Below are 26,881 nucleotides of genomic sequence, written 5' to 3'. Positions count from 1 at the left end.
CCCAATTGTTTTGTATTGGCATTTCAATTCTCCAATACCACCCCATCCCTTCAGTGAACTTCATTTCATCTTATCAGCATTATGCTCTCTTCTTCGCTACCTTACAATTCCCCTCAATGTTTCTGTGTTACTCACCTTGAAGCATCCTGGGTGAAGTCATTTCGTGGAAAATCCTTTTCATTTGTCTTGATCAAATTATGCAAGTTTCACAAAATGAAAATACAGTGGATGATAGAAAACTCAGAAATACTGGAAACTGCTCACCAGGTCAGCTGTGTTTCAGAATAAGTCTCCAAAAGTCCATTTATTGAATATCAATTGATATTCAAGTAACAAAAAGAGTGAATTGCACATCAGCATTCTCTTCCTCTTCCCCTTTCCAACCCAACACCCCCCCCACCAAAAAAAAGGAACAATCCCAAGGCTGTAACTGTTATTAAAATTTCATTGTGATGGTGACTTCTGGGTATCTGAGGGTGAAGTAGAAGGTCTGCCGTGCAGTGGCGTGTTCTTGCAACTTTTCCCTCTTTGACATCCATGATTGACTTTTTTTCATGCCTTTGATCTTCTTTCAATTAACTGACGATTGCATAAAGCCTGGAGCTGAAGGACAGTGTTGGCTGAGCAGTCTGGAACTTCAAGAGTATTACGTTTCATCTTAACGAACAGGTTTATATGTTTGGGTCATTGGTTTATAATGTATTTGCCAAATCTCTTAAAAAATTTCCTTGACGTGGTACAACACAAAAATGTTTCAAAATTTTATTCAAATGGAAAAAAAAGCTTGATGAGCTTCATCAGGACAATGGTACTCTAACTGAAGCCATTGTCCTAATTCTCTATCGGACATTAAAGGAGAAAATCTTTTTTTTTATATTAGCTATCACGTAAGATAACAAATTAGTAGCACATTTTAATAGTTGAACAATAGTATATCTTTTAATGCAGGGAAAAATTTAAAACTTTGTGGTAATTATTTTAATGAGAAGGGAAAAAGTGAATACAACAGTTTGAAATTTATGCAAGATGATCAGGATCCATTTTTTAAAAAAGATTCTAGGAAACGGGTGTGGGTCTGCCACCCCATGGGTGAAGGTTCGTGCTGGCGCAGATAGGACCATTCCTGTCTCAGCAGGTCTCTGAGCTCAGCCTTGAGGGCAGGAGAGACTGTTTCAAGTTGGGGGATTGGGGGGAAGAAGCAGTCCTAGGCTTTATCCCTGGGTGGTTGTAGGTTTTCCCCTGGCCAGATTCCCCCCACCCACCACAAAGCTCTTTCCACAGGGCATAAATGGCAGAGGTCAGGATCCCATTTATGCTTGCATGGTCCACCTCTGTGTGCAGCAGATCCAAGTACAGCTGTCTGCGTGTAAAGCGAGGAGCGAACATGTTTCCAGCCCTTGCTGCTGCCTTACGGACCTGGGTAAGTGTCCCCTGGTGCATGTATTCTAGCCCTTCCATGAGGGTGATGGCATCCCTCACAGTCTTCCCATCACCTTGTGCCATGAGGGGCAGGACTATTGATTTTAAATTGGGGCTCGGGGTGGTGACCAGGTATCCTGCTAGGGCACTGGTCACCTGGGTATTTTCTAAAAAATTACAGTTGCCAGCTCCCTGGTAGATGCTGTTGACCAGCGTCCACTTTCTAATAACCCGTGATCCCTCACTGACTGTACCCCATTGTGGGCATCCGTTTAGATCCCACTCTAGGAGGGTGGGGTACCAGACCCTCACCGCAGTCACTACCCATTCCCACGGGGTAGTGCCTTCTTGGGTTTCTGGCTGCGGTGCCCGAAGGGCATTGTTGATGCTTTGTTGGTCAGAGAGGCTCTCCATGGCGCTCGGCTCTTGATGAGAGAGGCTCAAGTTGGGGGCCCCCTCATTCCACAGCTGGAGCGGGTGCATGCCCGGCCGTTGATGGTATCGATCTACCAGCTGAGTCAGCTTCTTTGGGGGGATATTCTGGGACTCTGGTCTTGAAGTGATCATGGGCATGCAGTATTGGTCATTCATCTGGCTTCAGTTTAGGAAGTAAAGGTTTAAGTAAAGTCAGCCTTTTCTTTTACAACTGTGTAGTAACCTGAGCTTGCAGAGTTGTGCATGGTGTTTATAGTGCATGTGCGCCCTCGCCACTGCCTGGCATTCTCCCCATAACCTTTGATGCCCTGACTAATCAAGAACCTCTGCCTTAAATACACCAATGACTTGGGTTCCACAACCATCCAAGGTAACAAATTCCACATATTTACCACTCCCTGGCTAAAGAAATTCCTCCACATCTCTGTTTCAAGCAGACACCCTTCAATCTTGAAGTTGTACCCTCTTGTCCTAGACTTTCCCACTATCATGGGAAACACCCTATCTACATCTACTCAGTCGATGCCTTTCAACATTCAAAATGTTTCAATGAGATTGCCCCTCATTCTCCTAAATTCCAATGAGTACAGGCCAAGAGCTGTCAAATCCTCCCTCTTATGATGACTCTTTCATTCCTGGAATCATCCCTGTGAACCAGTTGTGTGTTGATGTACTTAAATATTAGGAATAACCTACATTTTATCCAATTATGCAAATGCCACAGCAAGCTTCAAAGTCATTCATGTGTATTCATTGAAAACAAATTTTAAAGCACATTCTCCCACCATGTCAATAAGTTAGCTAACAGTGGTTCTTGATGGATACAATTGTTTCAATTTATGGAGTTATAAGAGGACATTTTGCCTTTGAATGGCGGGGGTGGGGGGGGAGATGTGGATGGATAACACTTGGTCTCCAACAGAAGGTAGAACCATGCATTGTTAAAAGTGATCAACTCACAAAGCTAAAAACGCCTTGTTGGTGTCTTTGAGGACAATCCTTGAAGATTGTAGAAGTTCTCATTGTGCTGTCCCCAGCAGTGCTAAGGTAGGGATGGGTCCTTAAACCGACACCACAGTGCAGTTTCCTCCTTTACTGGAGGTCTGCTCAGGTGTGTGAGGTGAATGTTGTTTATTCTGTAAACTTGCACAATAGAATCTTCCAGCAAGTCTGTCAGATACTGTACTCTGTGGCAATCAAATATGAACAAGTAATATGCACACATGGCCATGATAAAATTTAAGATTAGGTGCTACATGTACAAGAGCCTGTCAATGGTATGATCAGTTTTCCATGCACAACAATGAAGAATATAAGCATTGAGTTTTTGATGAAATTCTAGGCTTCTATTTGAGATGAAAAGTTCCTTCGGTAAGATAGCACAGTACAGACCCCATTCTCACCTTTATTTCTCATGCTAATCCTGTCTTCAGGATCTCTTGCTGATTTTAAAAAAAATTTCTTCCACCTAACCTTATCAAAAATACAACACCTTCCCTCTGCATTTCGGATCCCACACTCTTGTTCTGTGAAGAATTAAATTGTAGTCTATGTCAGATTGGGAATTCTTAAAAATGTTTGAAAAGAAATTCAATCTCATATTGCCTTTCTTAACAACAGATCTAGCAACTGAACACTGAAAACAACAAAGGGGGCAAGAGAGTAGGATGTGTTCTGATCAATTTTTTCTTCCCTGCCTCAGGAATGTGTAGCTAGCTTCTCCTTGACATCCAGACAGACTGAAATGTAATTGTTCTCCAGTAACATTCAGTAACTTTTTAACCCAGCAGATACAGAAATGCTTTCTATTTTCTCCCCTATTTATTTATTTATTTTTAAATGTGGAATGTTTCACGAATTTTCAGGTCATCCTTATGCAGGTACCATGCTAATCTTCTCTGTTTCGTTCCATTTTAGTATACATGCTGCCAAAGCGAGCACGATTTATTTTTCATACACTGTTTGTATTTTGGATGAGGGTTTCAATAATCACTCTCACCTCCCCCCAGTTCTCTAGACAAGCCATTCTCAACCTTTTTTTGGCTATGGCACCCCCTCCCCCCCCCCCCCCCGGACTGCTCGAAGTATATATCTGCCCCCTTTCCTGTGAAGCAGTCAAGTTTTGGTTTCTTCCATACTTCCCTCTACATAACAAGCATTTAAAAATATGTTAAATGAGGTGAAAAGAAAACAAGGCTTTTACTTAAATGTGCTGTGGCCCCTATTGAGAATGGCTGCTCTGGACTCCTTACCTGCTGGAGAGTGAAATACAACTTGTCTCACTTGATTCAGGAACTTCTTCAGTCAATGCCAGACTCTCTCAGTGACTGCATCATTGCCCTTGTCTGTAAATGGTGGGGTTTCTGCGATACAAGCATACGACCCTTTAACCAGTCACTAAAACTTGCGACTTTAGTTAGTGGCATCCTGCTGTGCAGAAAGTCCACACAACAATTTTTACATTATCTACCCTTCAAAAATTATTTTATTGGCAGTTCAACAGCAAGGCCACCCTGTGGTCATGAAAGGGATGATAAGAATACAGGTTTTTTTATGCTTATGTATTTATTATAAAAACCAGCATTTAATCACAATAAAATAATCTTGTTTTTTCTTTCTTTATCATCTTCAAACTCGCATGCTATTTGCATGCCTTGTGTCATAGGAACATAGGAAGTTGGAACAGGAGTAGGCCAAAAATGGCCCATCGAGCCTGCTCCGCCATTCAATACGATCATGGCTGATCTAATTTATGACCTAACTCCACCCTCATGCCTTCTCCCCATATCCCCTAATTCCTCTATCATGTAAAAATTTATCTAACTGAATTTTAAATATTAACCTTTTGTGTCCTATCAGTCTGAGTGTTGGATATTGAACAAGACTGTTAACCATCTCACCCATGCTATGCAATTGAAGCTTACAGTTCATATTAGTTATCCTGCAGTGAAGAGCCATTTAAACCTAGCACACAGTTTCTAAAGCAGACAACAGTGACTAGGAGCAAGAGCCTGAGACATTTTCTTGACCCCTTCCATCTCCTTCCCATTTTACTGGCCAAATAGCTAACTTCTTCCAGAATGTTGTAGAATGACAGAAACTTCAGCATAAGACCAAAAGGCATAGGAGCAGAAATAGGTTATTCAGGCCATCGAGTCTGCCCCGCCATTTAATCATGAGTTGATTCACTTTCCCACTTAGCCCCATTTCCTGACTTTCTCCCCATAACCTTTGATGCCCTGGCTAATTAAGAACCTTCTTAAATACTCTCAATTACCTGGTCTCCACAGCCACCTGTAGCAATAAATTCCACAGATTTTCCACCCTCAAACTGTTTTTAACTTTCTCCGTGATTCATTTTTCATGCACTATGGAAATATACTTCAGTCAGATGTGTTCAGTTCAGTCCTCTGGACTTTTTCTCCACTTGAATAGTCAGGGCTTGGGTCCAAAGATAACGTCACTGTAGAAGCAACCATGAGTTAGTGGGACTCCATTTTATCCAGTGCATGAATCGAGGAAGGAAACACTTAACATACACCTCAGGACTTCTTTAGTAGATGTCATACCCTTGTCAGTGATTGCCCAGTTGTCCTTGAATTTAAAGGGTGGGGTTTTTGAGACCAATGTCACTTCTACTATGCAAGGTCCTCGAAATAAATACTGAATTCTACCCATTCCTTTCCAGAATCCCTGTGGCTCTTTCCATTCTATATTAGGTGGAGTTTCACATGGGTTGATTGTCTATCTGCATCCAACACATCTTTTGGTCCGTGCATTCCAAATCTTTCAAACTGATCGATCTCCCTTTTGTCAATTATGTTCCCTGGTTAATAGCCCCTCGAATGGTTTGTGTGGTTAATTTGATATTTTTACCCAGTCAAAGCTCCCTGTAATTTTACAGCAGCCCCTGTTTAATCTCGTAATCTTAATTTCCATGCTTCTGGTTACAAACTAAAATAATCGAACAGTTTCCACCACAACATGAAAGACATCGCCACAGCGAAGCCCTTGTCAGGATTGTCATTTGTCTTCGGAGTTGGAGGGTTGTAAAGCAAGATTGCAGATCTCCAGGCCTGCAGGTTGGGGGGCAACTGATAGCCTAGTGAGAGAGACTGGAGCAGTAATGGGGGTCGTGGCAGAAAGTGTGTGGAGAGACAAAAGAAACTAGCAAATGGAATAAACCATTATTGATTTGGTGGAAAGAGGGCAAGCATACAGAAGGTACATGAGAATAACAAGTGACATAGGTGATGGGATTGATGGGGCTCTACCAAAAATTGTTTTTTTTCCCCTATTGGTAGGAATCAAGTGCTATGATGAGCTACTTTGAAAGTATATCTGAAGCAGATTAATTTGAACTGTCACACTTATGGAGGCTTTGAAGTGTGATGTGCTGGTGATATACCTGGTAATAAATTATTACAATGACCAACATCAAAAATTTATAAGAAGTGGTTATTATCTTGAGCTCCTTTGTAAACCCAAACTCTGGTCTCACTGACAATTTTAAATATCTTCCACCCATAATCACCTGGGACATGAGTGATCATAGAACAAAGTGCACATATTCTTAAAAATTACTTGATGTAAGGGCAAAAGGTAGAGAATGATGAATTACCAGGGTCTGAATTACAGACTGAAATATAATTGAAGTGTGTGGACATTTTATCCATTGAATAACATTTACCCTGGAGAGAGATGGTATTTAATTGGAATTTCAAGTTATTCATATTGTAGAATTACAAATATAGGGAAATGATTATAATCCATGAATGAAGATGTTCTCTGTACATCAAATCTTAATTAGACCCGCCTGGAACTCATTCCTTGGTGATCATAGTTCATTAATGTAAATTGTTCAAAGTGCCTGGATTGGATTTCAGCCTGTAACCCATTCTTTGTCCTTTCATGTTCATAACTTGCATTTAGATTCTAGTTAAGTGATACATACAAGTATGTATTGAGTTAATATAATTAAATGCTCTGCAGTGAACATTTTTGAGTTCTGGTAAACAAGAGTGGGGACCATGAAATATCAACACTGCAGTGCACTGCACTGCAGACAATCAGAACAACAGCTTGTCAGCTCTAGACAATCAACCCATGTGAAACAAGTCTCCCCCTCCCCCTTTCATTTCTCACTATATTGCAATTACAGATTTATTGCTTGACTAATATGTTCTGGTGCATCTCTCTGCACCCTTGCTGCTTTTATATGGCCTGAATTCTCTCGAAAGCGCACCAGCTCATCAATGTGACCCAGTTTCCAAAACATCTATACTCTTGTTAATATTTCCAACATTCCCAGATTGCCTGAGTTTTCCAACTTAACCTCCTGGACAAAAGTGACAGAAATGAAACTTGGGAGAAAAATCATAGATGTGTAAAAAAGAGGTTATTTTCTGTTGAATGCTTCCATTAATCATTTTGTTTCAGATCAGAGCAATGAAGGGGGAAATGACTTGGATTGGGTTGGGTACTTCATTATGTAATGGCATATTCCGGAATATATCCAATCAACGTTGGCAACTCATAGAATCATCACTGCAAAATACATCTGTGTGGGTTATTAATTGAGAACAGCACCACTGCAGTGCAGTGGGATTAGAGTGCTTTGGGTCATTGGGTTCTGACCATATAACAGTGATATGATCAGTGGTGAATTTATTGAGCTCACTTATTTTTGCAATGAAACAGAGATCATTTTGTTATAATACCTTGACAAAGGGCTCAAGCCTGAAACATCGGTAATCTTTGCTAGATAAAGGAGACAGTTTGATCTGCTGAGTTTCTCCAACATTGTGTTTTCACTCGAGATCATTTTGTGATGTCCAATTGACAAGGAGGTCCTCACTGATCTCAAGAGCTGCCCAGAACATCTATTACCTTTTTTTTGTCACACTGGAAGCAGAATCTCCCAAAACCATCTTCATACAGGACAGAAAGATAATATTTCCATCATGACTGCACACTGATAGTGCAATCCAAATAGTCCCCAAACCAGATTCATACAAATTGCTTCAATTTAAACATCTATCCAATAATGACAGACATAATTTTTAACTAAATTTACTGCATTTGTCATTATCTAAGGATCCCAGAACCTTGCCATCGTTCCCTTTCCTCCTCACAGGAACATTCTGATACTGAATTCTGAACAGCTGGTATTTACATAACTTCTGCATGTCAGTTGCAGACTTTTCCAATACAACCATTCCCAATTTTTAACTAAATTTACTGCATTTAAGTAAGGTTCAGGAAACTGAATTCAGACAGGACCCTTGACAAATATAAAGGAAGCAAGAAAAAGTGTAAACAGAGAATTGGGAGGGCTAAAAGGAGTCATGAAATGTGCATCAGATGAAGGAGAATACAAAGTCATTTTATACATACAACCAACTAGGGAAAGGGTAAGACCACTCAAGGACAAAGGAGGAAAGTTATGGGGTGTTATTCTATTGCAGGTGTGACCAGTGGTGTTCTGCAGGGATCGGTGCTGGAACCTCTGTTGTTTGTGATATACGAATGATTTGGATGAAAATGTAATTCGCCTGATTAGTAAGTTTGCATATGACACAAAATTGGCAGGGTTATGGATAGTGAAGAGTTCTATCAATTGAGCCTGTCTACTGGTTTCCTCCATAACAAGAATATTGAAAGACACTTGGGATACTTGCTCATGTAAGGCTATTCAAAAAAAATCTTTCGACCAACTTATTTAGCCTGATGAAAATAGGTTCATGAATAATAATTGGGATAATCACAGAGAGACGAGTCTGGGCACAAGTGTTACAATCAAAGGTAACGTTATTGAACACATAGAAGACAAACAGGGGAAGATGTCAAATTATACTTAATTACTTTACTACAAAACAACTATATAGATATTCACATTGGACCCAGGTTGTACTCTGATACCAGTGGCTGCCTATCTTCTACATGCTCCCACATGTGTACACACTTCACAGACAAGGACTTTCAAGCAACTCCCATTCTCTGTACCAATGGGGGTGCAGCTCTCTGCAAGCACTGATCTATTGCAGTACTATAGCTCACCTTAAGTGTAGTGCACAGCTTAACTGCGACTCCTCCAGCGATGACTAGCAACCTGGTGTAGAGCGATGTCCGGGACTTGGAGCAAGAGGCAGAGAGAAAGAAATGTGGATTGTTTAAAGTGCTTTGTGAGTGGAAAGAAAAAGTTTGAAAACCACTGTTTTAATCGTACCTTATTAACTCGTTATGTGCTCGGTTTCATAACTCCAAAGGAAATGACCCAATGAGAATTTTACTTGAGCTAAATATTTCCGTAACAATTGGGTCTAGAACAGTGGTTCTCAATCTTTTTTCCCCACTCACATACCACCTTAAGTAATCCTTTGCTAATCTCAGAGTGCCTATGGCATAAGGATTACTTAAAGTGGTATGTGAGTGGAAAGATGAAGTTTGAAAAACCACTGTAATGTAAAAGATTGATAAGGTACATTAATTTTGCTTCCCAAGTGTGAGTTGGACTCTTGTGTCCCTCCTGCAATCTTGGGGTACCATAAGGAGAACATTGCAGGGCTCATTGGATGGAGTCCCCTTCGGGCAGCAGTAAGCCCAATGCTATTGCAGCCCCAGCGAACGGGGTACCATAAGGAGAACATTGCAGGGCTCATTGGATGGAGTCCCCTTCGGGCAGCAGTTAGCCCAATGCTATTGCAGCGCCAGCGAACAGGGTTTGAGTCCAGCGCCATCTACAATGATTTTCTACGTTCTCCTCGTGTCTGTAGGGGTTTCCTCTGAGCGCTCTGGTTTCCACTCACTCTTCAAAACATACAGGGGATTGTAGGTTAATTGGGTGTATTCAGGCAGCATGGATTTGTGGGCCCGAAGGACCTGTTACTGTGCTGTATGTCTAAATTTAACGTTTTCAATTTAAATTGCTGCTAACACAGTCAAAGGTAAGGAAAAGGAGCACTGTGGGAATTATTCATTGTTCTAATCTGGATAATGATCGACAACAAAAGTTTTTAAAATATGTTAACATTGACATTTTTCTTTTGCTGTCATTTTTCCAGTATTTTCTCTCCCATTTCCACCCCCTCCAATTCAGAAGTCTCCTTGAGGAAGTTGCGATGTCTTGCTGCATCTGTGTTCCCACTTGCTTTGTTATTGTATCTACCAAATGAGACCTCTGTTTGATTCTGATCCTGTCCACTAACCCTTTTGCAACAGCAGCTGTGGCAAGATTGCGTCCAGAAATTAAAAGGTAAATCTTCCTAACGATCCATGGGAGGATGGAACTGTTGGTAAAATCATTGGCATGAGTGTGGGAACTTTACTGCTGAAGATCCTATACTTGACTTCTTTGGCTTGGCTTCGCTGACGAAGATTTATGGAGGGGGTAAATGTCCACGTCAGCTGCAGGCTCGTTTGTGGCTGACAAGTCCGATGCGGGACAGGCAGACACGGTTGCAGCGGTTGCAGGGGAAAATTGGTGGGTTGGGGTTGGGTATTGGGTTTTTCCTCCTTTGTCTTTTGTCAGTGAGGTGGGCTCTGCGGTCTTCTTCAAAGGAGGTTGCTGCCCGCCGAACTATGAGGCGCCAAGATGCATGGATTGAGGCGAGATCAGCCCACTGGCGGTGGTCAATGGGGCAGGCACCAAGAGATTTCTTTAGGCAGTCCTTGTACCTCTTCTTTGGTGCACCTCTGTCTCGGTGGCCAGTGGAGAGCTCGCCATAGAACATGATCTTGGGAAGGCGATGGTCCTCCATTCTGGAGACGTGACCTACCCAGCGCAGTTGGATCTTCAGCAGCGTGGATTCGATGCTGTCGTCCTCTGCCATCTCGAGTACTTCGATGTTAGGGATGAAGTCATTCCAATTTGTTGAGGATGGAGCGGAGACAATGCTGGTGGAAGCGTTCTAGGAGCCGTAGGTAATTAGAGCTGGTCATACAGCCCGCCCTGTGTTGGTGCTGTGCCATCGCTGGAGAATGCAGTGGAACTGGAATTCCCTTATTACCATATGTGCACATATCCACCCGCATATTCAGGAGGAGAGGGTGGGGAGGATCAACCTGATAACACGTGGCTTTGATCCACCGAGGGATCAAAGGGATCCCATGGTTGGAGGGTCAATTTTTGTCCTAACATTTAGCTACAGTGCTGGTAGTTATCTTCAATTCATATAAACTAATGGACAGTTTACAAGTTCAACTTTCCACAAGTTCCAGATGTCACATTTATATTTATTGAAGTGGAGTAACTGTTGAAATGCAGGAAACATGGAGCCTATTGTACAAGGAAAATTCCACAGACAGCAACGTGATCATCCATTTTGCATCAATGACCAGTGTTCCATACAGAACTGCCCCATTTTTTTTGGCTTTTGAGTAGATACAGTCAGGACTTCCTCAACAATGTACTGGTCGGCGAGCCCAAACAAAACCTGGAGTGAAGTGTGAGCTGCCTGATTAGTTTATGTTCCCAATAGTTTCTCGCTCGTTAAATTAACCTTTCTAGCATCTTCTGTTTTTGTTTCAGATTTCCAGCACCGGCTGTATTTTGGTCTTGTATGCATAATTCAATGTCTCCGAGACAAGAGTGCTGCCTTTCGAGGCAGGGCTGGCTTTCTAAAATAACTAGTGGCTTGTGTTAGTTAGTGAAAACCTGATAGTTTCAGCTAAACTCCAGTAAGCACCTAGGTGGACAGAGAGGGTAGAAGGTTTGGATAATACAGTACGAATTCAGCAGAGAAAATAAGGAGGAAAAACCTCCCTTGTAACTATTGTTCTTCCCATAGTCATGTTTTCATCCAAGTTTTTGATACAGAAAAATACTTGTGACACATTCTTCTACTAGAGAGCCCCAGATGGAACCTCAAATCTCATATCTTGGATATGAACATTGCTGGCATTTATTGCTCATGTGTAATTCCCTTTAGAAGCTGGTGGTGAAATGCAAGTGCCTTGCGAGAGCATTTCAGGTTCCATTAGAATAAACTGTATTATGACTGTGTCCAGAGTTACATATTGGCCAAGTTCAATTACATATGGTTTGTTCCCTCCCAATTGGTGAATTTGAGTTTCTCCAAATGATCCAATAAGAACAAGCTAGCATCATGTTTTATTCCAATTTATTTAATCTATTCAAATTTATAAAATAGTAAATTGCCATAATCAGATTTAAATTAATGTCTTGTGATTATTTGCTTGTCCTCCAATTAATAGTCCAATAACCTAATCTCTATGTTACAAACCCCAAAGAACAGTCTAGCAGTTATTTATTGGATTAGTAGTATAGATTCCTGGAATGGTACTGTGAATAGTGTGCAATCATGAAGAAGGCTCGCCAACGGCTATACTTTGTGAGGTGTTTGAGGAGATTCGGTACGTCACCGAAGACTCTTGAAAACTTCTACATGGAGAGCATTCTGGCTGGTCAAATCACCTGGTGTGGAGACGCCAACTCACGGGACAGGAAAAGAACTCCAGAAGGTTATTAACTTGCCCTGTGACATCACAGGTACCAGACTTCACTCCATCAAGGACATATACATTAGGTGGTCTCTTAAAAAATCAGCCTCTATCTTCAAAGACCCCGACCACCCAGGCCATGCCCTCTTCACTTTGCTACCATTGGGAAAAGGGTACAGGAGTTTAAAGGAGAGCTCTGAGTGGCACAAGGACACCTTCTTCCCCGCTGCCATCAGATTCATGAATGATCAATGAACCAAAGACACTGCTTTCCTTTTTGTTCACTGTTTTTTATTGTTGTAAGGTGGTTTATGTGAATGTTTGCTCTATGACGCTGCTGCAATCCCCGAATTTCGTGACCATAAATTCTGATTCTGACACCTTCAGTATTGTGGAATTGATGGATTTGTAATCCTGATCGCTGGAAGGCTGGAAGCATGACAGCTACAGTGCTGTGGAATTGTACTTTCCCTTTTTTTGTTTTCTAGACAACCAATTCAGGATGTCCATCCTGGAGCGCCTGGAGCAGATGGAAAGGCGGATGTCAGAGATTGGATCTCACCCACACCACCAGCAGACGGGAGGGGGAGGATTAGGAGGAGGAAATGGAGGAGGGGTTGGCAACAACCAGGCACAGGTATGATTGTGAGACCATCGAAAGCTGAAACCCACAAGACATGTGAAGGGAGGTCATCACACAATCACCTGATGACCATGATGTAAAAGTTAGACAAGCCATGTCTATGAAATATTGATGCTTATTTTGAAACTATAACATGAACATATAGTTATCCTAAAAGAGTATGGTATCTCAAAGCTCTTCACAAGACAATTATCAAACAAAACAACGAGCCACATAAAAGCTTGGTCAAAAGAGTAAAGAAAGCTAAAGAAAATGGAGAAATTTTGGGAGGGACTGAGGGAGCTTAGGGCTGTCATTTGAAGACATGATCACCAAGATAAGGCATTGAGAATGAATTGCCCTGAAATGGAGAAGTGATGAGGTCTTGAGGAAATGTAGAGTGGAAAAGGGAGGGAGAAATGAGGAAAGATACTAATTTTAAAAGCAAGGTACATAAACTAGGAGCCAGTGGAGATAGGGAAGCAAAGTTGTGTGAAGAGAGTAGCTATGAATATTTAATCACAGACCCAATGATAATTAAAACATTTATTACCAACATGTACATCAAATTGCAATATAAGGAAAAGGATGAAACAAAGTTGGGGAAAAAATTTAAACATAAGAGATAAAGAACGAAACATGGGAGAAGTTATGTACAGGAGCAATGAGGAACATGATAAATCCTAGATTACATAATATACAATATAACTGGCTACATAGATTATATGTTACTCCTCAGAAATTAAAAGAGTGGGACCCAACAGCATCGGATCGATGCTTTCGCTGCAAACAAGAGGCTGGGTCAACATTACATGCAATTTGGATGTGTTCAAAAGTTAAAAACTTTCTGGGAACATCTAATCCTAATATTAAACAAAATCAAAAAAAATAGTATACCAAAAGATCCAGAAATGTTTCTGTTAAAATAAGGGACAAAAAATTAGGACTAAAATTAGACAGAGCCCAAATAAGATTTATGGTGATAACGCTTGCAGTAGCAAAAAAATGTTTTATGACAACCTGGAAAATGGAAGCAAGCCTTAAAATACAACAATGGTAAACAGAAATGAACAGGTGTATTCCACTAGAAAAAAATCACATACAATCTGAAAGACAAAACAATGAGCCAAATAAATTACATACAGTTACATATTATTCAAACAAATTTGGGAACCATACATAAAATATGTCGGAGAATGCCGACCACAAGCCTCCGTCTCTTAAAACAACATGATTATGAGCACAAAAAGATTTAAACATGTGAAAGTGGGCAATACGACTTCTTAGTTTTGTTGTTATTCCATTGTTTTATTATTTATTGGTTTTTGAAGGGGAGTAGAGAGGGGGAGAGGGATAAAAGGGGGGAAAGAGGAAATGTCACTGTATATATTAGCGATGATTATTTGTGAATGTTATTATTGATATGATACATAGTGCAAGAAATAAAAAAATTTTATAAAGAGAACATAACCTGGGAAGTTTGCAAAGAGACTAGGTGGCCTGTTTCTGTGTTAAGAGGACCATTTATAAGTCACCATTGTTGATTATTTTAACCTCGTGTAATGCGAAAACTGATGCCATTTGATGTTCTTTGCCGGTTGTGCAGTGTGCGTCCAGGGTGGCCAGCTGTTCCTTTGAGAGCCGCGTTGTTTTGGTTTGTGAGAAGATGATGAGTCGCGCCTGCTGGGTTAAATCCAAACACCTCATTCATTCCAAGACCTTCCGAGGAATGACCCTCTTGCACCTGGCAGCTGCTCAGGGCTATGCTACACTGATCCAGACCCTTATCAAATGGCGGTAAGCATTGTCCAAAATCAAAAAATTCCTATTGTACAAATGGGAGCAGACTGACATGATCTTGTGTTGGGTCAAATGTATGTTTCTGTTTTGTTTCATTTTTACAGACATATTCTCCCATTGAGGGCTTGGTCTGGGGTTCCAAAGGGGCAGACTTCTAAAGGTCAGGCATGGAAGCAGGAGTTAAACAAGAAAGTCTGCAGACACTGTGATCGTAATTTAATATGCAAAAGTGGTGGAGAAATTCAGCAGGTCCCATAGTGTTCTTTATGTAGCAAAGATACAAAACCAATGTTTCAGGCTTGAGCCATTTGTCAAGGTATGAGCACAAAGCAGCCAGGTGCCTAAACAAAACGGTGGGGGGGAGGGGCAGGGGACTGATTATAGGCCCGCAAGCAAGAGGATATGGGTGGGAGGAAGCTTTGCTTCTGAGTGGTAGACCTCCTGCTTTACCACTGGAAATGTGATAGTGTGTATAATGTTTCAATAAAGGGACTGATAGCAATAGATAGATTCCCACCTGGTTTATAAACTGCAGTTGCAAATAAAGAAATGTTAGCATTGAAGTTCTGTTTGAGTAAGATCTAAATTAATGCCCTTATTAACCTCAGAGATTTCAGGATGACAGGTTTCTAGATCAGGCAGTGAATCCCCAATGCCAAATTAAAACACAAACATAAAGTTAAGAATATCCCTTCTGAGTTGCATTGGGTTTGAAAGCCTGAAACCTGTGAGTGACCAGCTGACTGGGGTGGGTAGCTTGGGAAAATAAAGAAAAGGAGTAGGGATGGTAGCAGTGGTGCCAACATTCAAGCAGAACATTCAAGTGGCAAATAACATTAACAGTGCTAAAATGTCTCCAATAAGAGACACTCAGTATCCTCTAGGTCACCTTGACCCAAAACCTGTTTGAACAGCCACCTACAACCAGCTAGGCTGGATATTCTCTGGCAAATAATTCATCTCCCAACATCCCAAAAGTTTCCCAGCATCTGTAAGGGACAAGGTAGGGGCATGATGGAATTCTCTCCACTTTGCTGGGTGAATGCAGTTCCAACAACTCTCATAAACCCTGGGCATAGCAATGCAATCCACTGTCCTAAACATTCTTCCATTGTGCACAGGACTGGTAGGGATTATAGTTGCTTGCATGAGATACTTCAATCTCACACTTCAATCACCAAGGGCAGTAGGTCCGTGGGAACACCACTATCTGTATGCTCCCCATCCTGACCTTTATTGCCATTGGAACAAAATCCCAACGCCCCCCCCCCAACAGCATTGTGGGAGAACCTTCACCAGAGGCTCAAGCTCAAGAAAACAGCTCATCGCCTTCTTTTCAAGAGAGATAGAAGCCCAGAGAAAGAGAGAGGGGGATAAGAAGCTAAGGTGATTGGGAGGAGGGGGTGGGCAGTGGGGGCACCAATATGACAGTTCTTGTTTCATGCACTGTGAGAGATGTCGGAAAAATGTTCTACAAATGAATCCTTCACCCTCCAAGTTTACCGCCCTGCAGATGGAAACTGTTCAATGAAAAGCTCGTGTTTATTTTTTAACAGCACAAAGCATGCAGATAGTATTGATCTCGAGTTAGAAGTGGATCCACTGAACGTTGATCATTTCTCCTGTACACCACTGGTAAGTGAAGGCTCACCTCTGTTCAGAGATTGTTTAGAAAGAGCAAGCTGCAGGTGCATGTGAGAGCTATTTTTTGGAGGGGTTTTGAATTCACACTGCTGTTGACCAGTATTGGTTTCCAGACTGAGTCGTAATTTTAGTTTTCTTATTCTTATCAAATAGTGCCTCTTCTTTTCCTCTAGCCCAGCCATTCCCTGTGCCTGTTAACTTTGCCTTTAATCTAATAGGAACATGCAAACTCTGCACTTCAAAATTTTGCCTTTGAAGGCCTTCTACTTACTGACCACATCCTTGCCAGGCAACAACTCCTCCTAGATCCTTTCTCATTTCCACAAAATTGGCCCTTCTCCAATTTAAAATCTCAATTCGAGGACTAGACCTATCCTTTTTCATAATTAACTTGAAACTAATGACATTACGGTCACTAGACCCAAAATGTTCGCCCACACATACTTCTGTCACCTGACCTGTTTCAGGATCAGTTTTTTTGCCATCAGTCCTATGATGCACCTTGGGACTTTTTACAACATTAAATGCACTCTATGCAAGAATATTAATTCTTGATACCTTTACATGGTGTAAGACTGCACCAGAGAAGAGCTCCTGGATTTGTGTAACCTGCTTCCCACGAGTCAAAGACAAAACTGCCTTGAAACCCTGTAAGTGCAGCATCTCGCTTGGAGAAGTCCAACCAGACATGCTTGTTAACCGCAATTTGAGTAACTGGTGGCAATAATAAATGTTGCACACTGAAATACCCCCAGGTTATGTGGACTTGGGGCTCACTATAATAAAAAGAAGTTGTGTTTCATTTCAAGGTTTTGCAACCTCTGAACTGGTATGTTTCAGGCTGCAAACATTGTAGAGAGCGCTGTTATAACTGAAAACAATTTTTATTTTTTTTAAATGCAAGGATGAATGTAAAATAATTAGTTATTTGGTTCTTTTAAACCAGATGTGGGCTTGTGCTTTGGGACACACTGAAGCAGCAATTGTACTCTACAAGTGGGACAATCGAGCTCTCTCCATCCCTGACTCACTGGGTCGTTTGCCTCTGACAATTGCCCGCTCTAGGGGCCATGTGAAGCTCGCAGAGTACCTGGAAGAACTTCAGAGGGAAGATGAATCACAGCTTCCCGGCCTTCCCCAAACTCCTGGGATGGTTTGCTCCCCTACTGAAAAATCAGGGAGTGACAACTGGATCGGACAGTGGAATAGTGGCGGTAACAGCAGTCAGGAGTCTCAGAAGAGTGTCAGCCCACCTTCCACCACAGGTGCATTTATTCACCCCTTAATGTTTTTAGCAATTATTGTTTTGTGAATTTGTTGTCCCTTCCCCAGCCAATTTATGTAGCAATTTTGGATATATTCGTGCTGGGAAATGGTCCAATTGTAAGTACTCCACTTAAGCAACAGATGTAATCATCACCCATGCGGTACAAAGGAAATTTGTCTGCAGTACTTCATCAAAACACCTTGAAGAAGGGCTCAGGCCCGAAACACTGGTTATATATATTTACCTCCTCTAGATACTGCTGAATTCCTCCAGCATTTTTGTGTTTTTATTAAAACACCAGTAGCAGGTTAAAAAGTTTTCTCTTTTTACATCAAGCAGTCCAAAGAAAGGCACAGTTCAGGTGCTCTTCAACTTACGACGAGGTTCCGTTCTGGCAAACCCATGGTAAAGATATAGCACCGTACCTACCGAGCATCATAGCTTAGCCTAGCCTACCTGAAACATGCTCAGATCACTTACAGCTGGGCACATTTATCTAAAACAAAGCCTATTTTATAATTAAATGTTGAAGACCTTTTATTCCACACTGAAAAAAAAATTAATCATAAAATAGCGCAATCACGACCATTGTAACTTTGAAAAATCCTGAGTCGGACCATTGTAAGTAGAGGAGCATCTGTACGGGATAATTGTAATACAGGTCCATCTTCAATGTTCCATCATACATTTCAATGCAAGGGGAAGATACAGTAATACAGTGTCCAATCTCATCAAACATTTCCAATGGAAACATACATCTTCCTCTCCACTATCCCTTCAATCCTTTCTGTGGATAGAATAAATGCCCATTTACACAGTCCAAACACGCATCCCAAGTAAGGAACAGAATTAATGTCTTCTTCTTCAGCAATCTTTCAGGATTGAGGGCACCTTGTTTCCATTACAGTCCTTTGGATTCTGAAGTGATTGATGAGGCCAATGTGAGGTGCACAGAATCTGGCACAGGTGGGGCTGGGAATGCCTGATAGGGTCATTGTGTGAACAGTATGGGAGGTGGTGCTCTCCTACTGTTCAAGCTGGGTTTTCACATACTAATCACAAAGGAACTTGAAGTTCTCAGTACTGACTCCTTCAATTGAGCAGTCATGTCCCAGGGATTTGCAGAGCCTGGCAGTGGGTTTCAGTCTCTGAGAAGTGATTTCTTCCTATAGTAATGAAATATTTTCCATTGAAAGCAATCATCCTCCCTGAGTAATATTGTAGTGAACCAGATGGTAACTGAGCAGACAACATTCTCCACAACCTGCCCTCAGAGAGGAGGATGGAGGTTCACCTTAACATGATCCTATGTTGCTGGAGGTGGTAAACTCGATACTTTGTTTTTCACTGCCCTCATTGCCCTCCTTTTATGGGAACTGATACTCGGTTAATTGGTTTATCCGAGCCCATTGCTGAAATTCCTTATTTTCTCTCTTTCTTTGGGAGATATGCCAGGATTCTTCAAGATCTATTCTCAGTAGTCCAGCCGACTTGGCACCCATTACCCAGCTTGGCCCCAAAGCATAAAAAAAGCAGGATAGATGGACCTGTATTACAATTATAGCTAAGGTCTGTATTCTGACCTCCAATTAAGGTGATAGCTAGTTGATTATCAGTTCATAACCCCCAGTGAAGGCACTTCACTCAGTTTATGCTTGGGTCCATGGTAAAGCAAAATGAGCCTTCAGTTTGTATCTTAGCTGTGTCCTAATCTAAGTGCAGACTCAGAAGGACTGGCCCTCATGATTTCTTGTGTGCAGGGTTAGTTCCATGGACACCATCCATATCAGCTTCCACAAGTGCAAATATTGTATATGTAAGGCACAGCAGGAGATTTGACAGCATCATGTTAAATTATAGTTCTGGTAATCCAGATAGATGCCGGGAGTTGCGATCTTAATTCCCAACATGGCAATTGGGGAATTTAAATTAAGTTAATTAAATAAATCTGTCATTTGAAAGGTACCTCCACTAATAGCAGCATTAAATACATTAAGTCAAGTTTATTGTCATCTCATTGCACAAGTACAACCCAACAAAACAGGTTCTCTGGTCCTCGGTTCAAAACACACAGACTCACACATATAAAACAAGACACATGCAAGACAAGTGTTCATTTATACAAATAAATAAGTAAATATTGCTTCGTGAATATGAGAGTCTCAGATGGTTAGTGTGAGCAGTTCGTCTGGTTGTTCAGCATTCTCATTGCCCTTGGGAAGAAGCTGTTCCTCAACCTGGTGGTGCTGGTTCTGATACTCCTGTATCTCTTTCATGGAGGATTAACTCTGTAGAAAATGGACTGGAAGCTGGGACTCTTTGACTCTTGTTCAAAATTCCAGGTGCAGCTACAATAGGCTGAATGATCTCAATCTTCGATTAATTCTTCTGTGATTCTATCTGAAATTCATTTGAGATGTACCATAGAGTTACCCAGATGTATAAACACAAACCTCCTTTCCATGTATTAGATCTCAGACGGCCAAGGTCAGAATCTTTCCAGTACCGTGGGAATGACAACCAGCGAGATCTTCCAGCTTCCAAGAAGCACAAGCTAAACACAGAGCACTTCCACGCCAGGCAAGACAAATCATCCCCCCTTCCACTAAATCTAGAGCAGAAGATCCCCACCAAGCTGAACTCCAGCCCAAAACAATCAAGCGCAAATGCTATCGATTCTGATATGGAGAGGAAGAGCCCGAGGGAAACCACCCACCATACCTCAGAATTCTCTTTGTCACTAGCCACTGGATGTAGGAATGTTGGGAACCAGACAAGTCCAAAATGGAGCCAGAAAGAGATTTATGTCAGTGTGGCAGCACAGACTGTGACAGGACAGCCTGCAGTGATAAGGAAAGTGTCAGGTCTCAGTGCCAGTTCCATTGCTCACAGGATACAACAGAAGCAAGACATCAGTGTTTTAATGTTATCAGAGAGAGAGATGGTGGATGCAGAGCTAATGTCGTACAAGGAGAACGAGGAGTGCCTCCAACATATGGATGATTTGCAGGTAGGACATTCAGAATCAGTAACTTGTTAATGTGATCATAAGAACCATCAATGACAAAAAAACCCAGAAAATGTTCATCCAATTTAATCTCCAATATAATGGGTGCAGATTGAGTAAATGCAAGTAGACTTTTTCCACTGAGATGCAAACAGAGATGAAAGCAGAGACATTTCAGGGGAATTTCTTTTTAATTTTACCGTTGATTTCTACTCACTCAACAAACTATAAAGAAATCAACTTGATATAGTTACAGAGTATGTGTTAATCCTTACTTCCCTCCCTAATTTATGAAGCAATTAATAAACATATTAATACAGAATCAATTAACTACCTTCATTAAAAAAAACACACACGCATAATGTCTGCATCATCTTCTTTGCAAGTAAGGGGAATTAATCAAACTGGGTGCCAATATAATTCAAAAAAGGGTTCTTTATTTTAACAAATGTGTCATAATTTTCCCTTAGATTAGAAGTGATCTTCTCTAGGGGAATGCAACTTTCCAGTTCTGTATTCCATCGTGAGTTGGTTAACTGGGAGTCGGACTTCCAATATGCATGAAAGCACAAAATAAAACATATACCAATATTATTTTTATTATTAAGTTTTCTGAAGAAAACAATGAAACGTTTTTTAGGAAGTCCATTACTCCATTTTCAGCAATTCTTTCCTTCTACTTTTTTAGGCTAATATGATGTCCTTGGCTGAACAGATCATCGAAGCCACGCCAGACAGGATCAAGCAGGAAAACTTCATCCCTATGGAATTTTCATTGTCCGAGCGAGGGGATGTCCCCAGTGTGAACACCACCTTAAGCTGGTTGGCCAGCTACCTGGCAGATGTTGACCATTTACCCAGCTTATCTCAGCTTCGGTCAGTAGCTCATGGAACTTTGTTCATGAAGTTGGGTGAAAGTCAAAAGTCTATGACATGGAGTACTGCTAAATATTGAAAACAGGGGACAATGCAATAATTAGTTGATTGCCAAGCTCAATTTCAATTGTGGGAGGGAGGAAAGGGGGGAGGTGAATTTAATTTTTTAAATTTTTAATAGGCCCTTCCAGCCCACAAGTCCGTGCTGCCCAAATACCCCAATTAAACTACAACCCCTGTACATTTTGAAGGGTGGGAGGAAACTGAAGCACCTGGAGGAAACCCACGCAGACTCTGGGAGAACATACAAACTCCTCACAGACAGATCCGAACCCAGCTCGTTGGTACTGTAATAGCATTGCGTGAATCGTGCCGCCCACTACACAGAATGGCATCTCGATGCAGAGGATTGAAGAGGCTTGATGTCAACCCAGTTACCATGTAGAGAGAACAAAAGAATAAGACACGGTTAGCATAGGGCACCAGAGTTAGTGTAGCGGTTGGCGCAACGCTGTCACAGCACCAGTGACTGGAATCTGGCATTGTAAGGAGTTTGTATGGTTTTCCCATCTCTGCATAGGTTTTTTTCTGGGTACTCCAGTTTCCTCCCATCCTTTAGAAATGTGCAGGGATTGTAGGTTAACTGGTGTATTTTGGGGGCTTGGGCTTGTGAGCCAGAAGGGCCTGTTACCACTCTCAAAATATTTTTAAAAGTGAACCTCTCCCTCACTAACAGTGTCTTTTTTTTCATCAATCTTTGTGCCTATTGCTAGCTATTTGCTGATTGTCCTCAATCAAGCTTTGCAATCTCTAAACTGATCCAGCACTCACCAGTTTCCCACCTTTAAAAACCTACACCCACTTCCTCCTGCCTGCTGTCCCACTTACCCATTGCCTCAATATTTACTGACCTATGTTGGGTCCTGGTCTTTCTGCAGGTATAACATTCTCAATGTAAAATTCAAACCCTCCAGAGACTTTCCCCTCCTATATTCTCCTCAAGTCTACAACCCTCTAAATTCTGGCTGTCCCCTGATGTTCTTTGCTGAGCCTTTGATAGCTGTGCTTTCTGGAATTCTGTACTTAAATCCCCCTTTCCCTCCACCTCTTGATTCTCCTGTAAAAAACACTCTTGACCCATTTGGCCGAAGCTTAATTCTCTGTATAATAACTAATTCCACGTGTCTCTGTGATTACACTCCGTGAAGCATCTTGGAATGTTCTTCTGCATCAGAGGTTCTTGTAAATGAAAATTATTTACGATGAATGAGTACTTTGTTAAAAACATGCTGTTGATGATCAATATGAAAACCCGTCAATAGGAGGTGAAGCTTTTGTGTTACTTGCATTGCTATTCATCCCCACTGACCCTATTATGTTCCAGATCTTTGTACAGTGAGCCCCTGACTCCTCCTTCTAATGCAAGCCAAAGCCCAGCTTCATCACCGATCAGCGAAGTTAGTTTTGAGAAACCCACACTCCCATCAGCAGCCGATTGGTCTGAGTTCCTGAGTGCATCGACCAGCGAGAAAATGGAGAATGAGTTTGCCCAGCTCACCTTGTCGGATCATGAGCAGAGAGAGCTGTACGAGGCTGCCAAGTTGGTGCAGACCGCTTTCCGGAAGTACAAGGTGAGAGACAGTAGTGAGGATGTGTAAAGACAGCCCTAGAAATATAATGTAGGGTTGGACCATGTTAAAACGTCCTCAAAACTCAGCATGGGGCTGCAATATTGTAGGAGGCACAATAAACATTGTTCATATAGCAAGGACCCAGAATTATCCATGTGATAAATGACTGGATAAATTCTTTGTAGAGTTGGTTGAGGAGTTACCTCAGTGTTTCTCAGAATAGTGCCTTCTCATCCACCCGTGAGGGCATGCATTTCCTAGGTCATTATGCTATGGGTTCAAGAATCTTCCTATGCACCTGAGCTCACAGTTCAGGCTGATGCCTCAGTTCTTTACTTAAGGAGCCCTGGACATTTATCTAAGACATAAAATGAGGACCCCTGTGCCTGGTTGGGTCATTAAAATATTTTAAAGTTAGACAATGTAATTTTTCAGCTATTTTGGCCAATTTATAATCCACAACCAACATGATTTAAACAATCAAGCAGATAATTTTTTTTTATACTGCTGCTTTCTTTACACAATTTGTTTGCCTCGTCTACATTATTTCAGTGGTAGGACTGAATTTCCTGAGTCTTTTTGCCTAAGTCTACCAAGTCCCGTAGGCAAGCCCTACAAATGCCATTGATCGAATCTACTTAATAGAGATCTACAAGATTATGAGAGGCATAGATAAGGTAGACAGCCAGCACCTTTTTCCCAGGGCAGGGGTAGCAAATACCAGAGGACGTCTGTACAAAGTGAAGGGAGGAAAGTTTGGAGAGATATCAGAGTTATGTTTTTGTAGACAGAGTTGTGAGTGCCTGGAAGGCATTGCCAGGGGTGGTGGTGGAGGTTGGAACATTTAAGGGACATTTAGACAGGCACATGGATGAAATAAAAATAGAGGTAGAGAGGGTTTTCCTGTAGTTTATTTTGGGGGTGGTAGGTATAAATAGGTCAGCACAACATCATGGGCCAAAAGACCTGCACTATGCTGTAATGTTCTATGTTCCACTTCTCATACACACCACCTGTTAGCTGCACTGCAAAGTGTTATGTCATGAGGTATTGGCTGAGTGGGCTGCTTTGCAATGCCCTTTGTGCTGAAATAACAGTTGAGACAAGAAGAATAGAGACTTTGAGACACAAGACACTTCAAATGCTGGAATTTGGAGCTAAGGAACCAACTAAGTTGACTAAGCAGCATTTGTGGAAGGTAAAAGATATATGACATTTCAGGTCAAGACTCTGCATCAGAATGTGTCTGGGGCAATATAAAGAGATGGGAGGGAAGGATGAAGTAGGAACTGGCAAGTTATTGGTGGAAGCAGCCGAGGAGGCGGCTAATGGGCAGACGGAGCCGGATGGAGGAGTGGTGGAGTCAGGAGGCATTGGCCGATAAAGAAAGTGGCAGATGGAACCAGGTGGGGAAAGGGGAAGATGGAAGCTAGAATCTGACATGGAGGCAAGAGGGTGTGGAATCTGACAAGTGAGGAAGGTAGTGAGTGGAACCAGACAAGGGAGGGACAATGGATCCATGTTGTGGAGGGGATAGGAAAACCAGGGATGTAGTGTTTGGGCAATGTGCTGATGGAACTAGGTGAGGGCTGGGTGGGCAGTAAACCAGAGAGGAGCACACAGAGTTTGGGATATCCAAAGTGGGAGAATCATTTCATGTATACAGGCGGAATATGAGGTGGTGTTCTTCAGGAGACTAGAGGTGATCTTTGAGGGCTTTGTGCCCATGAAACCCTATAAAGTGGCAATAACTTCCAGGAGGAGGAAGAAAATTACAGTTCAGATAACTACAGATATCTACCTGGGGGTGGTTGAGATGAATGTGGGGAGAAGATGAGTGTAGGATTAGTGAAGGGCCTAAGGGTCTGTTTCCACTCATATGACTTGAGGATTTCCAGTGCTGTCTTGCAAGTTCTTTCTACGACCACATAGATTTTTCCTGGTTACTTCCATTGTCTCCCACATCGCAAGTATAAGCAAATTGAAAGGTTAATTGGCAATTATAAATTACCTCTAGTATAAATAGCTGTGAAAGACTCAGGGGTTGCAAACAGGCATGTCTGATAGAATAGGCTAGTGAGCTAATAATATTGAGGGGATTGATCTGAGAGCCAGCATTGACTCAATGAGCTGAATGTCCTATTGGGTGATGAAAATTAAATGAAATAAAAGGATATGGCAAGAGAACAAAACTGAAAGATTTTTCTTCCCTCAATGAGTTGAAGAAATGTGGAATGTATCAAAGTTGAGGGATGTAGATTTAATAGAAATTTTGGATAAATTAGATAAATACATAAATAGAATAAAGTGAAGGATTATGGCAAAAGGGCAAGGGATTAGACTGATTGAACATTCCTCCAATGCAGTATTCTCAAATTTATTTTGGCTATTTCACTCATAGGACTTGCTCAAAGTTTATGAACCCTCTTCCCATGAAGCAGTCAAGTTTAGTTGGCTTCTTCTATACTTCTCTCCTACTGACTACATTTAAAAAAAAAAAAATGTAATTTTGTAATTTCAGACCATGGACCCTCTTAAATGTGCTATGGCCCCCGTTGAGAAATGCTGCTCCAGAGGGCAGCACAGACAGGATTGGCCTTCTGTGTCGTCTCATTTTGTGATTTTAAAGATGTAAAGGCTAACTGGGTATCAGTTCTAATGAATGATCCATGCTGAATTATTCCAATATTTTCTCATGTGAACCATAATGATTGTTACCATTGTTTTCCATTTGTTTTAGGGACGTCCTTTTAGGGAACAGCAAGAATTGGCTGCTGCTGTCATTCAGCGCTGCTACAGAAAATATAAACAGGTAACAATTAAATATGAACCTTCCTACTAAGAGGCAGAGGATATGTAGAGAACAATAGAGTCAACTATGAACATGGTGTTTCCAAGCTGATGCTCTCCATAAACCCTGTGCTTCAGATTTATTGTTGGGGCACTACAGTACACACTAGCAACATCGTACTAGGAAGACCCTGGTCTCACTTCCTGTTAGAAGTCTAATTTTCAATCAGATGAACAGATGAAATTAATAACTCTGCTTTGAAGTTTTCTTCTAATATAAAATTAAGAATTTAACCAGTTCAATATCAGTACAAATGTTTATTTTGTTCCCCATTTTCAATTAAGATGTAGCATTGTGGCAGAAGGTCACTACATTAGTTCTCTGTCTAATGTCTCATGTGCATGAAAGGTTTTTCCCAACCCAGATTGCTGTTACAATTCTGCTCCCCTCCACGTCACCATCACCTCTCCACCCCAACACCCATCAACAGAGAACAAGATTGACCTTCTCGAGAACGCTGTCACCCTTTCAAGATGAGGAATGATTATAATTATTATTATTAGCCAGGCCTTAATATTTTTGTGGAGAGGACAAGATGGTTAATGGGCAGAAACCTTTAAGCAGGTGAGCAGACAGAAAAGAGAGGTGAATTTTCTCAAAAGAAATCAGACTGGCACTAAGAAAAATATTACTCTGGGAAAAATTTCAGAGCGCCAAGGTATCGGTAATTAGATTATAGTGAAGTTTGATGCGTCCTGCTTTTGAAAATTGCCTTGACTTCAGTTTGCAATTTTTTTCAATGAAAAGAATTTGTTTTCAAATTCTGGAGAAACCTTTTATGAAATGGCCAAAATGCACAGACAACACCAGAATGAAGGAGGCAAGTAGCAGGGCTGGATAACTAATTCCAAGGAAAGAACCTGGAACA

General features: G+C 41.4%; 1 protein-coding gene and 1 non-coding gene across 8 annotated transcripts in view; one reads left to right on the top strand and one right to left on the bottom strand.

Annotated features, from left to right (window-relative positions):
• camta1a (calmodulin binding transcription activator 1a) overlaps positions 1–26,881 on the top strand; it is a 1,025,873-nt gene that overhangs the window by 948,287 nt on the left and 50,705 nt on the right. For all 7 annotated transcript variants that reach the window (XM_069918585.1, XM_069918583.1, XM_069918582.1 and 4 more), the window contains 8 exons: positions 12,804–12,952; positions 14,544–14,734; positions 16,294–16,372; positions 17,328–17,646; positions 20,120–20,658; positions 21,344–21,531; positions 22,916–23,162; positions 25,903–25,974. In XM_069918585.1, coding sequence (XP_069774686.1) covers positions 12,804–12,952; positions 14,544–14,734; positions 16,294–16,372; positions 17,328–17,646; positions 20,120–20,658; positions 21,344–21,531; positions 22,916–23,162; positions 25,903–25,974 — 1,784 coding nt within the window. The remainder of the gene's footprint in view (positions 1–12,803; positions 12,953–14,543; positions 14,735–16,293; positions 16,373–17,327; positions 17,647–20,119; positions 20,659–21,343; positions 21,532–22,915; positions 23,163–25,902; positions 25,975–26,881) is intronic.
• Positions 3,690–3,795, bottom strand: LOC138755973 (U6 spliceosomal RNA). Its single transcript, XR_011352669.1, has one exon. It is a non-coding gene; the product is annotated as a U6 spliceosomal RNA (small nuclear RNA).

The sequence above is a fragment of the Narcine bancroftii genome, chromosome 2, assembly GCF_036971445.1.
Source record: "Narcine bancroftii isolate sNarBan1 chromosome 2, sNarBan1.hap1, whole genome shotgun sequence".
NCBI classification, from domain to species: domain Eukaryota; kingdom Metazoa; phylum Chordata; class Chondrichthyes; order Torpediniformes; family Narcinidae; genus Narcine; species Narcine bancroftii.
Note: the sequence above shows the minus strand (reverse complement) of the source record. Positions and strands in the feature narration are given on the sequence as shown.